The following is a 12,795-nucleotide window of genomic DNA, read 5'->3' as shown; positions in this document are numbered from 1 at the left end:
TACAGCAGTTTATCAGAGTAAAGAGCAATAGCCAATGTTTTGGCAGTGACCAGTTTACTTTATACAAGTTTATAATATACTCACGTCTGCACAAATTGTGAGTCAAATGTTGGCAAGGTTTGGGAAAGTCCTACTAGATGCTTTCTAGTTTACTCTTCCAGCTCACTATTGCTGACTGAGTTAGAAGACTTATTTCAATTCAGTCACAGCTTTCCAAGTTACTAGAGATCACTTGCCCTTCTCTTGACATTTTCTATTTAATAAGCTTCCTACTCTGATCCCAGAAACAGATATGAAATTAAGAAACCTTAACAATTTATTATACATACAAGGGCTGATTCTACGGTTGCCAATTTTGTAATAGTTAAAAACTGGACACTCCAGCAGAAGTGCCGGAACCACCCCGACCTTTTTCCCCCCCTGAGGCCCCACCCCCTGTTAGCTCCTTTTCCCCTTGCCCCCATTGCTCACTGCTGTTCTCCTCTCTCCCCTGCCTGTATTGGGAGGGACTCGCCTTTGGAGCCTGGGCTGGGAGCTGCAGCTGCCCAATGCAGGTAGAAGGCAGCCCTGGCTGAGTAGGGGCAGGTGCGGGTGATGACCCTGTGCCTCCATGCCTCCCCCACCCACAGTAATTGGATTTTGCGTGTCTGATCAGTAAATCTGACCAGACATTGTCAGGTCCCCTTTTCGACCAGACTTTCCAATTGAAAACTGGGCACCTGGCCACCCTATCCCCACCTCCCTTGCCCACAGTGACTGGACACTGTCAGGTCCCCTCTTTGTCCGGGCACCTGGCAACCCTAGATTCCCTTGCAATGTTTCAGTAGTTCCTGAAAGATTGAGAGCTTCCTGCATGTTTTTGATAACAAAAAGTGCAAGTATTCAAATCCATTCGATTTCACTATCCTGTCTATCATTAACTCAAGTAGGAATAAATTACTCTGATGGAATGCCACATAAATTGCATTTTAATAAACTGCCTTGGAAATGCTCTCCTCTTCCTTTAGCCTGGAACAACTACAGAATGCCTTCAGTCCAGTCCTTAGGTGACCCTAGTTTCTCCCAAGTGGAACCACAGAGAGATTAAGAGAACTGCAGCATTAACAAGCCCCACATCCTCAAAATATGCAATAATTTAAATTGCCAGCTCCAAAAACAATAATAAAAACCCCAACTTCATCTGTTTCCCTGTGATAAAAAATTGACTTCTCATGAGGCATTCACTCCAGCGGATTCTGACCACATTCTCTATAATTAATACTGTCTACTAACTTTCCTTTAACTAGTGATATCTCCTACTATAGGAAGAGCAGCATGATTGAGGCAACACAAGGGAAACAGATCATCAGACCAAAACCCTTACCTCCCTTCAACTTATTCTTGTACTTTAGAACCCTACATTAGAACTTGAGGGGGAAAAGTGATGCTATTTTTAAAATAACCTCGGCAACAAAGAAGAGCAGAGACAAAGAGAAAATGTAGTATAGCAACAAAATTGTTTTTAATGTAAGTAGAATGTTTTCCAGATTTTTCATTCATTAAGTTCTGTGCCCTCCCCTGCCACCAAGGATGTCCCTTTGTGGGTATTGCTGCACAAGTTGGCAAGATACCAGGAGCCCACCCAGCAGGTGGGAACTGTCTGACATCCATGAACGTAGCTCTGAAGGGATTCTGTCTACACTGCTATATGGGGGTTGAAGGGTGCTCATATACTCTGATGAAAAGCACAGTAAAGGTCTAGAAGCTTGTCTACACTATAGAGCCTTGGCTGGTATAGCTATACCAACAGACCTTCCTAGTGGAGACTCAGCATACACTGTCAGAAGTTCTGCTGGCATAACTACACCACCTCCCTGACCGATATTAGCTATGCTAACAGAAACACACTACTATCAGTCTAGTTGCATCTGCACCAGCAGTTCTGCCAGGATAGCTATGCCATTTAGGGGGTGCAATTTTTTCACACTCCTATTGACACAGCTACCAGCAAAACTTTGTAGTGTAGATCAGGCCTAGATTAGAAAAAGAGCTGACGCATACATGAACGTGCAGATTCATCCAGCCATTCCTCACACTGTGCAATGTGGTGGGTGTGCGGTGAGAAAGTGGCTGGAAAGCAGCTCTATTATCACTCCAAAGTCAGAGTTTGGAAAGGATTCCTTTCCCTGCCCTGCCCCTTGCCCCAGCTTCCACAGGACTAGCCAGGATGGAGTTTGGCTATTTGGGCTGCACACAAACAAAAGGATTATGTCCTCAGAGAGACAAGAACAGCGTTAGTGGCTGATTTGTCACCAGCAGCCTCAGACTTAGTGTTACGAGAAAACCTCCAAAGTAGCCATGAGCATATGCAGCACAATAGTCCAAAAAGCTATTATTTAACCTTTTGTTTCCAGTAGTAACAATGTGCTAGGCGTTGTCCAGACATTAATAAGAAGCAGTCCCTGTCTAATGATCTTAGAAATTAAAACATCCTTTAAAAAGTGTCCTTTAAGAAGACTCTTTTATTCCTATATATTCTGCAAGTGCCAGTACGCTTCAATGAAAAAGTGCACAGTAAAGTTCAACCAGTGGGTTGAACAGTAGTGGATAAGTGCACAATGCTTTATGTTGTAAACATTGTCAGTAATTAGGGTGACCAGGTGTCCGGTTTTCTACTGGAACACCCGGTCGAAAAGGGAGCCCGGCGCTGACCGGGCTGTTGACTGTCCGTTTGGTGGCACGGCGCTGGCAGGCTCCCTGCTAGCCTCCACACCGCACAGTTCCCGGGAAGCAGCCGGCATTTTCCCCCTCCGGCTCCTACGCATAGGGGCAGCCAGGGGGCTCCACACGCTGCCCCACCCACCCAAGTGCCACCCCTGCATCTCCCATTGGCCAGGAACCATGGCCAATGGGAGCTGCAGGGGCGGCGCCTGTGGATGGGGCAGTGCGCAAAGCCGCCTGGCCACACTTCTGCATAGGAGCCGGAGGGGGGACATGCCGCTGTTTCCCAGGCGCTGCTTGAGGTAAGCGCCGCCCGGAGCCTGCACCCCCTGACCCCTGCCCGGGCCCCAACCCCCTGCCCCAATCCCCCTCCCACCCTCTGAACCTCTCAATCCCAGCCCGAAGCACCCTCCTGAACCCCAAACCCCTCATCCCCAGCCCCACCCCAGAGCCCACACCCCCAGCCAGAGCCACCAACCCCCTGCCCCAGCCCTGATTCCCCCTCCTGCCCTTCGAACCCCTCAGCCCCAGCCCAGAGCCCCCACCTGCACCCCAAACCCCTCATCCCTGGCCCCAGCCCAGAGCCCTCACCCCCAGCTGGAGCCCTCACCTCCTCTCACATCCCAACCCACTGCCTCAGCCCAGAGCCCCCTCCTGCACTCTGGACTCCTCATTTCTGGCCCCACCCCAGAGCCCGCACCCCCAGCTTGAGCTCTCACCCCCTCCTGCACCCCAGCCCCCTGAGCCAGCCTTGTGAAAATGAGTGAGTGAGAGAGAGTGAGCGACGAAGGGAGGGGGCATGGATTGAGCAGGGGGCAGGGCCTCGGAGAAGGGGCATGGCATAGCTGGTGCCTTGGAGGAGGGGCAGGGCAGGGGGCAGGGCAAGAGTGTTCAGTTTTGTGCAAGTAGAAAGTTGGCAACCCTATAAGTAATAACAAAATCAGTAAAACAATTCTCTACCTTCCTCCCCACCAATTCAAGTCAATACAACATCTCTGTTCATTTAATCCAGAATGCTGTATGAAACACAGAGTAAGACTGTATTTAGAAAGGGCAGTTTCTAGAGAATTTCATATGCATCAGATTTGAAAGAGACTTAATGTACTGTTAAACATATACATACAATTCTGGTATGTCCAGATGTCTATGGCCAGGTGGCACCCTAATTCCAGCCACAGCTTTGTAAAGAAGTTCTTTGTTTGTAAAATAGTGCCATTGTATCTTTTTTTGTGTCACTGACACTTAACAAGTGTTTTCTGGGTACATATTTGCTGCCAAGAGACCAGATCAACCTCTGTTTGTCTTTAGAAGTGCAAACTCCATTGCAATCATTTCTACAATCAACTTCCGATAGAAACAGTTTCACAATGACTATCAGGATATATAAGCTTTAGTGGGCAACTCCAGTATGGTGAGCTGCCCTCTGTCACATCTCACAGTGATGGATACCAGTGTAGAGAGAGTGAAACAGAAGGAATTTCAGACACAGACTCGAAAGAGTACCTATCACTAGCAAGAATACAAAAGGGAACTATCATTTAGGGTGACCAGATAGCAAATGTGAAAAATCGGGACAGAGGGTGGGGGGTTATAGGAGACTATATAAGAAAAAGACCCCAAAATCGGGACTGTCCCTATAAAATCGGAACATCTGGTCACCCTATTATCATTAGCAATGTTACTGTTTTTGCTCTCAATTTGTTGTTTATTGTTTCTTAACAATAAAGCTGGGCAAGGAGTCAAAATTTTGTTTAGATAAAATGTCACAGACTTTACAGTATTTCATTTTGACTTATTTTTGCTGATCTGAATTTCATCTATTCAAATTTCAGGCACATCTAAATATCAAACATATCTACACTCTACCCCAGAGGGCACATTTAGACAACTTATCTAGCTAGTTGAGCAATTTTATTTTAAATTTTGAATGGTTATTTTAGTGTTCCAAATTTCAACCAAATCTGAATATATTATCCAAAATTCACCTCAGCTCTACATAGCACCTCTAATATGTACTTGGGAACACTGCACAAAATGGCAATTTAATAATGATGCTCAAAAGTACCTTACTATGCCACTCCTTTGTTGAGTGAATTGAAACATTGCTCATAGTACCGTATCTTAAAACCGTTTACAGATAAGAGCATGAATAGGTGTGAGCGAGCTTTACAAAAAACACCCAACACTAAAATGTTGAGGCTATTGTGCAATTTCCTTTGTTAAATATTACTATTTTGCTGGTCTTGAAATTGAAACTGCAGGCACCTCGATACATGCAAGGGAACATTTCCCAGTTTCTCTGTAACTCATATATATCTTCTACTACAATGTTATTTTGTAACTTCTAATTACAATACTACACAATGACTGATAACATATTATGCTCAAACCTGCTCCAACAGAATGTTATGTCTACTCTTTCTCATTCAAATTAAAATGCTGATTAACCAGACAGTCCATAATGGGTTAACCAGAAAAGAGTCATGGGGCCAGATGCTCCACTGGTGAAAATTGTCCTGCCTCCATTTCCAGAGTTTTGTGTCATCAGCATAATGAACATCCCAACATAAGTGGCTGTATTACGTCTCCTGCTGGTGACACATACATAGTAGATGGTAGGAGGGTTCAGTGGAACTTTGTCATATCCCCATCCCCAAAGATGAAATCCCTTGGGGAAAATGAGCAAATACATGTAACCATCCTCTGAGTCCCAACTTCCAGGAGTGGCTGTGCAGCCCTTTTCACACCATCAGGAAATACAGCCTCCAGGGGCAACTGGTGCTTATCAAGGACAATTCTTTATTGTCTATTGTCAGTTGGAAAACATCAGTTCCAAAACCAGGGAGGTGGGGTGGTTTATTTAATACAGGACATTTCTTTCTTAAGGAATAAAGAGTGCTGAATTGGGAAAGACAAGTAAAAGGACAAAATGAGGCAGAGAAATGGCAAGAGAATCCCACTAAGGTGGTTGTCCATTGATTTGAATGGGACAAAAGAATAGAAGACATTAATCTATATAGTTATGCAGATGCCATTGTGTTATACTCTGAGTGTTCCATTATAGTACCAAAAAGTTCATCTGTTTAAATTTCATCTTATTTCTTTGTCTAAGTACTGTAGTTCCCCTTTTAAGAGTTACTTTTTACCCAGAATTTGCTTCCTTATTAAAAGAGTATAGCTCTTCAGAGGAAAATCAAAACAAATCCAGCTTCTGAATAATATTTTCTATTGCTGGGAAGACTAAGTCCTCTATCCAGGATAACAATACTCTAATAATACTTAAATAATTTTAAAACTTATCGACAGAACTCCTGGCCTGATTTTTCAGAGAGACTGAGCATACACAGTTTCCACTGGCTTTACTGGGTGTTGTGAAAATTCATCACCTCAAAAAATAAGAGTGGGTAGAATGTTACATCATATAGCTTTAAAGTGATGTGTATATACAGAAAATATAGACAGACTGCCATTCATCCAGTGTAGCATGATGTTATTTGTTCACATTAATTTTCACTTAATTCCTTTTCTCCAATGTCATGAGTAAGTGTTCTACACAAAGAGGCATGTTCAAACAATTATTTAATACAGCCAAGTGCCACTCCTTATCTTTAAGGCTTGTAAATAAAGATCCTTCTCTGTTATGCTTTTTGTAGAAATGAAAACTTAAGATGGTGTAGATTCTCCAGTGTCCTTGACTCATTTGAATGGGAACCCCACAGCTAGTTTTAGTTACACTAAAACAAGTTTATCTTGCTCATTATTTCTCTCACTTTACCAGGCCTGAAATCCTAAAACAAGTAGGCAACATGGGGCTAGTGATCACTTTGTGAAGAAACTTTAAAACTGCTGGTGAAAATGTCCTAAAACAACCAGACGGCATGTGTTGGTATGCAACTGCATGAACCATTCTGATCAGAATCCAGCTTGTGTCCTGTCTGCATTTTGACACGGTAACCATGGAAATGGGATCGGGCCTACCCAAAGTCTAACAAAGGAAACCTTTAAATGAAAATGACAACACTGGATTGTAAATGTTCAGAACTTCTACCAGTGCTAATAGCTTGGTTTACTCTTTTAAAAATAGATAAGCCCCCTTCTATCTTCACTATTCCAAAAAGTTCAGTATTTTATACCCATTTAATTGTTTGCATATTCATCAAATGCATGAGGAGGTTTACATCTTAGCTCTCACAAACACCTATTCATGTGAAAAAAAATATTTTCTTTCATTTAAAACAACTGACAATGAAAAAATATAATGGATATTGAGTAGTGGCCAGGAAACACAGTAAGACTATAAGGAATATCCGACTATTTAGTGTACTGCTTTTATTAAATACCAAGACTTCTCAATACTTAAAAAGCAAATTAGTGTCTGAAAACTGTACCACAACCAGATACTTCTAGTACAACATACCATTAAGTCTAAAGAGTAAGTCAATGCATTCCATATTTAGTGTCCAAGTTATGTAGAAATAAACATTGTTAATTTGTTTAGAATTATGAATAATTCATTGTGTACATTCTAAAAAAATTACTTTATATTTTACAAATGTTATAAATATAATTTGTAAAATATAGGTCTTCTGTAGATCATTGTGAAATAAGCCTTACTTAAATGTATAATATTGTAAAAATAAAAGCTCATAAGAAACGATTTGTAATATTGCTTTTACTAACAGACAAAAAATTCTAAGAATCAGAGACAGGTAAAATCAGTAGTGACTTTGGTTTCACAAAGGTTCAGATCAGACTCCCATTTTAATAATCCAACCCTCAAAGTTTGGAATGGGAGGCATTTACACAAACAATTCTACCTTTGGCCCATTCTAGTTAACATTACACACACAAAACTATGCTAAGAAATCCTATTAGGTTTTCAAAATCACATATTCCAAAGTTAAGAAATGCCTGAATTAAGGTTGTCTGTGCAACCTTAGTTCGGCCACTTTGTGCATATGCATTATGACACAATATTTAATTACACGATCACATTTTTCCACAGGACATTTTTCCACAGGACCCCATTCCATGCCACGTTCCATGCACAGAACAGACAGTGTCAGTGGCAGATTAGCCAGTGGGCCAACGGGGCCTGTGCCCAGGAGTCCCAGCCAACTGGGGGGACCCAGAAAAAATGGGTGCCCCCGAGCTCCAACCTGCTCCGCACTCCTACTGGGGAGTGGGATCAGGGCGTGGGGGCTTGCCCTGCTCCTGCTCCCCAACCCTGCTTCCTGGTAGGAGTGCCAGGTGGGGGGGGGGAGGCGGGGCAGGGGAAGCCCCTGCGCCCTGACCCCATTTCCCCAGTAGGAGTACCAGGGGAAGAAAGGGGGGGCAGGGAACTGCAAGCCGAAGGGGTGGGGAGGGGCCCCCACTTCCTCTGGCCCAGGGCCTCACAAAAGTGTAATCCGCCTCTGGACAGTGTTCACTAAATATTTTGTTTTCTCTCCATTATTCAGTGTGTAGCCCTGTGCCTTGTTTACTGCACACTATTCAAACCAGACTCTGAAAACAAAAAAAATATTAATTTCTTCATGGGTTAAACTATGACGCTCAGCACAATAGTATTGGGTGATTCACAAATACTAATGAATTTATTTTCACAACATCCTTATGAGGTGAGGGGCTTTTATTATCCCCATTCTACAGATGGGGAACTGAGGCACACAGAAATAAAGGTCAAAAGTATCCACTAAATTTGGTTGCCCAATTTGAGATGTATAGAACCTGATTTTTCAGAGTATATAGTTTTATATATTCAAAGCATAGCTCCCATTGAGTTCAGATGCTGCTGTGATTGCTCAGCACTTCTGCAAATTAGACTGCATAGTTTCAAGTTAGGCACCCATAAAATGAAGAACACACAATCACTGGCAAACTATGAAGAGTTTTGTTTAATTGACTTGCCCAGTATCATATAGGCACTCAGATAAGGGGAAGGGCCTTTTAACTATGGGCGGGCTTAGGCTACCGTCTCCCAACAACCAAAATAGGTACACACCTTCCAACTTTTGCAACAAATGAGGCAGTTTCTTTTGCTACAAAATCCCCCTACAAGGGGATAGGACACTTTGCCAGTGGGTTTCACAGATATTTGCTGACGCCAGAAGAATGGTGAGACCCAGAAAACTTGGGTTCCATTCCAGGCTCTGGAGAGGCATGTGCTCTAGTGAGCAGACTCTTCTAACCCCTCTCTTCCAACCTGTCCTTCTCCCAGTCTGGTCTCTTCCCCGCATTTGGCCCCTCATCCTGGTGCCATTTTTCTCACCTACCCTTCAGGCATCTCATCCTAGTCCCAGTCTCATTGGCCAGCCAGTCCTACTCTCGTTCCTGTCCCAATCTCCCCCACCACCACTTCCTGTCCCAGGCTCCTTCCTCAGCCATTCACAAGTCCCTCCCAATCCCACAATTCCTTGTAACCAGTCTCCTTGCCCAGTTTCCACCTCTTGGATGGATCCTCATCTGATCTGTCTCTCCCTCACTGGCCTCCAGTCAGCTACTCCTCATAGTCCCCTTCTGGTCCATCTCTTATCTCATATCCATTCAAATAAGGCAGCTTCCTCCTCCATGCTGCCTGGGCCCAGCTGGTGGCGGCAGGGTGGGGGGGATCATTGAGATTGCAGGAGACAGTTCCCCTGCTCTCAGTTCAGGTGCCCAAACTTGCCACAAGCACAGCTGCTGTGACCCAGGGAAAGCTCTGCTTTAAAGCCTGCTGGGCCCTGGGCTGGAATATGGTCAGTGATGACACAATCTTCAGGAAATTTGGCTGCTAAAATCTAAGTCTCTACTGAGTATGCATGAATCATGACTTTTCAGAGGTTTCTAACCTGGCCACATTTGGGCAGATTTTGACAGGTATAGCAAAAAGCCCAGCACTCACACAAAGGCCACTCCCTGCGAAAGTTCAAGTCGCTGCTTCCAAGTGTTGGGCACACTATACTTGTTCAAAGAAAAGGTCTCCAGATTATTTTTAACATAAGCAAAAGAACATATTTTTAATAGCCTCGTTCTCAGAAACAGATGAACTATTTTGCCTGAACTTTTCCAAGAACTTCAGCCTGAGGCAGATCCAGCATGGAAAATTTCAGCCCAAACAGTTAAAGTTTGGCAAAGTTATAGGTAACCAAAAACAGAGTCTTATAATGGAAAGTGTCAGGCAACCTTAATAATATGCAATACTACCAGCTCTTCCTATAATAAATTATTCATTTCTAATAAGCTAAAAAACAATCTGCTACTGTCAACCAAATATAATTATTTTGGTAAAGTATAATCAAGGTGGTAAATGGGAATACAATAATATAATATCAAAAGGGATGGCTTTACATAAGTATTATTTATGTCTACAGCACCCACAATGTGCTAAGCAGTTTCCAAACATAAAAGAAGGCACGATCTACAACCCCCAATAAGCACAACCTTCATATTACTGCTTAGCTTGCAAGAAAGCAAGAGCCCCCGTGTTCTAGAAGAGATGGCACCGATAATGTGGAAATTAAAAATATATACATAATCAAGCCCAAACCAAACACTGTACATTCATTGGGAGGGTTTTCCACCCTATTTATGGTATGATCCATTGGAGACATCTGATTGATTGAATGCAACAGGCATTGTAATGATTCCTCCATTCTTCCCTCCAAAAAAATGAGCCCACCCTACTGGAGGGTCTTTCACCACCCCCCATTAACTCCCAAACATACAGCCCTTCAGTAACCTGCCCCCCAGTCTGTTAGACCCAATTCCACAAGCATTTATATACAGGCTTAGGACTGCTCATAAGAGTAAAGTTATTGATTTCAATGGGACTATTCAAATATGAGAAGTTAATGTTTGCAGAATCAGGGGCTTAACTGCCCTATTCTTCTGTCAGCTGTGTAGCTAAAAAGCTAGTCTCTTTCACCAACAAAAGTTGGTCTACTACTAAAAGATATTACCGCATCAGTTTTACTGAGAAGAATATGGGTCTTTGGCCTTACATCACTTAAGCCAAGAGAGAATGCTGTCTCAGTCAGTGGGAGTTTTGCTATTGAGTTCAATTGGAGCAAGAAGAGACCCTAAGAAAGCATTAGTTCAGCAGTTACAGGAGTTTTTAGTTCTCAGGATAAATCTCAAACTGAAATTACAGCAGATATGAACCATAAGAATTAATACTTTGTTTAGGCAATGTGAATAAATTAATATACACCTTGATGCATCCCCTTACATACAGCTCTTATTGTCAGGGGAAACCTGCTCGAATAATTAGTTCCTATCCACCCCCTTAAACACCATTCTTCAGAATGTCCCTAGTCCCAGATCTTTTACACCGTGAATTAGTGGACATATTTATCCCCCTGGTATGCAGTCACTGTGACCAGGAGATAAAGGATGGATTAGACAAAAATGCAGAGTGGGCGTTTCACACTTTGATGCTTTAAGAAGTTTTCTCATTATAATATTACAGGGTTGGTTGTATACCGTAAATCTCACCACAGGTTAACATTTTTGTTTCTGATTTCATACCCTCCAGCCACACATTCCACCATGTTTCCCATAGTTACTGAAAGAACAAGTTGGGACACCTCACAGGTAAAAACTCAGTTTCTGTGGCTCTTCTTCAGTAGACTTGCCAATTAAAGATACATGAAAGCATACAGTAATATTTAAACTTTGGGAGGAATTTTATGAAAAGTGAATGTCATGGCTTATAGTTCCCAGGAAAATATACATAATGGTCACTCAGTCATCCAAGAATAGGAGGAGGGTGTTAAAATTTCCTATGGACAGAGGCCCAGGGGGTGGAGGCAAAGTTAGAGGGATTTAAAGAATTGAAGAACAGAATTCATAATAAAGAACATCATGCTCTCATTTAAAATGTGTACATTTATGCAGAAAATTAGTCACGACCTCCTGTAGTGCAAATTAAATTGGATGCTAATCAGCTTGTCCAGGATTTCATCTGATAACTTGAAAAATATAGATTTGTGGCACTTGCAAAAGGCAAGAATAACATGGATATATTTTACCAGTAGTTTATAAACTAGTTTTCAGTCACTTGGGGTAGTATATAAAGAAGAAGCTGAAGGAATGGACAGTTCCTCCTTCTTAAATATTTACCAGCCTTGATTAGGAGACTCCTTGTGTTGTCCCCTCTCTAAGTACAGTCGCCACAACATTTTATTCTCAGAGGGCAGCCAAATGAAAGCGATTAAGGGAGAGTTCAGAGTACATTAGAGCTTCTTTGGAGGGTGAAGGGGGGAAGACTGGAAGTGGGAAGATTTCATAATTTCATTGGTGGAATAAAACTGCTGCTGGATAGGGTCAGTATTTCAGCACCTTTCCTGGTGCTACTCACCAGGGGCTAGTTTTGTGCAGCAGGCGGAAGTTAGTCTGAAATCCCTTCCCACCCTGCTCTGCACCTTCTGTGTGTGCACTGAGTAGGGTCTGGCACAGCAGCAGCCTGCACGGCCACGTGGGGTTTCTTGGAAGTTCATCTAGAGGAAGCAATTCTGTCCCACGCCAGGCTGCCCCCTTTGGAGATGGTCGCGGGGCTCCAGGCGCCGCAAGGTGCAGTGTCCAGCTCCATTCTCAGCAGCAGGCAATGCTCTTTATGAGGTTAACAGAGACCCTCTGCTCAGCGGGACCCGGACTGTCCCAATCTCTAGCAAACCCGTAGGGAAACCTACCTTGGCTGAGGAGGAGCAGCGAGAGCCACATGCCGCCGGGCTCCATGATTCCTGCACAGCGGGGTCCTGCCGGGGAGCAGCGCTCAGGGAAGGGCCAAGTACTCAGATCCGGGGGCTGTGCCGGCTCCGAGCGCTGCAAGGTGCTTGGCAGTGCGGCTGCACGGTGACCCGAGCAGCACAGCTGCTGGAGGAGGAGAGAGAAATTGAGCTGCGCTGGGAGCGGATTTGGGTCACATTGCTCTGCTGCTCCGCCCCCAGCCCGCCCCGGAGCCAGGGGCAAACACCCGCTCTCTGGAAATGGGCACCATCCCCCTCACAGTACTGTCCGCCCCTCACCAACCTCCCCACCTCACTAACCTGCCCTCCAAACACACCCCTCAGCACTAACCTGTCCCCCACCACACACTAACCTGCTCTTCGAAACACA

General features: G+C 43.8%; 1 protein-coding gene across 1 annotated transcript in view; it reads right to left on the bottom strand.

Moving 5' to 3' along the window:
- The window catches only part of ITGA2 (integrin subunit alpha 2), a 101,537-nt gene extending 88,977 nt beyond the window's left edge, over positions 1 to 12,560 (bottom strand). Inside the window, exon 1 of the mRNA XM_065406608.1 lies at positions 12,369 to 12,560. Coding sequence (XP_065262680.1) covers positions 12,369 to 12,414 — 46 coding nt within the window. The 5' untranslated portion in view covers positions 12,415 to 12,560. The remainder of the gene's footprint in view (positions 1 to 12,368) is intronic.
- Positions 12,561 to 12,795: the final 235 nt, after the last annotated feature.

The sequence above is a fragment of the Emys orbicularis genome, chromosome 6 (assembly GCF_028017835.1).
Source record: "Emys orbicularis isolate rEmyOrb1 chromosome 6, rEmyOrb1.hap1, whole genome shotgun sequence".
NCBI classification, from domain to species: Eukaryota; Metazoa; Chordata; order Testudines; family Emydidae; genus Emys; species Emys orbicularis.
The sequence above is the reverse complement of the archived record's forward strand: the minus strand, read 5'-3'. Positions and strand labels throughout refer to the sequence as shown.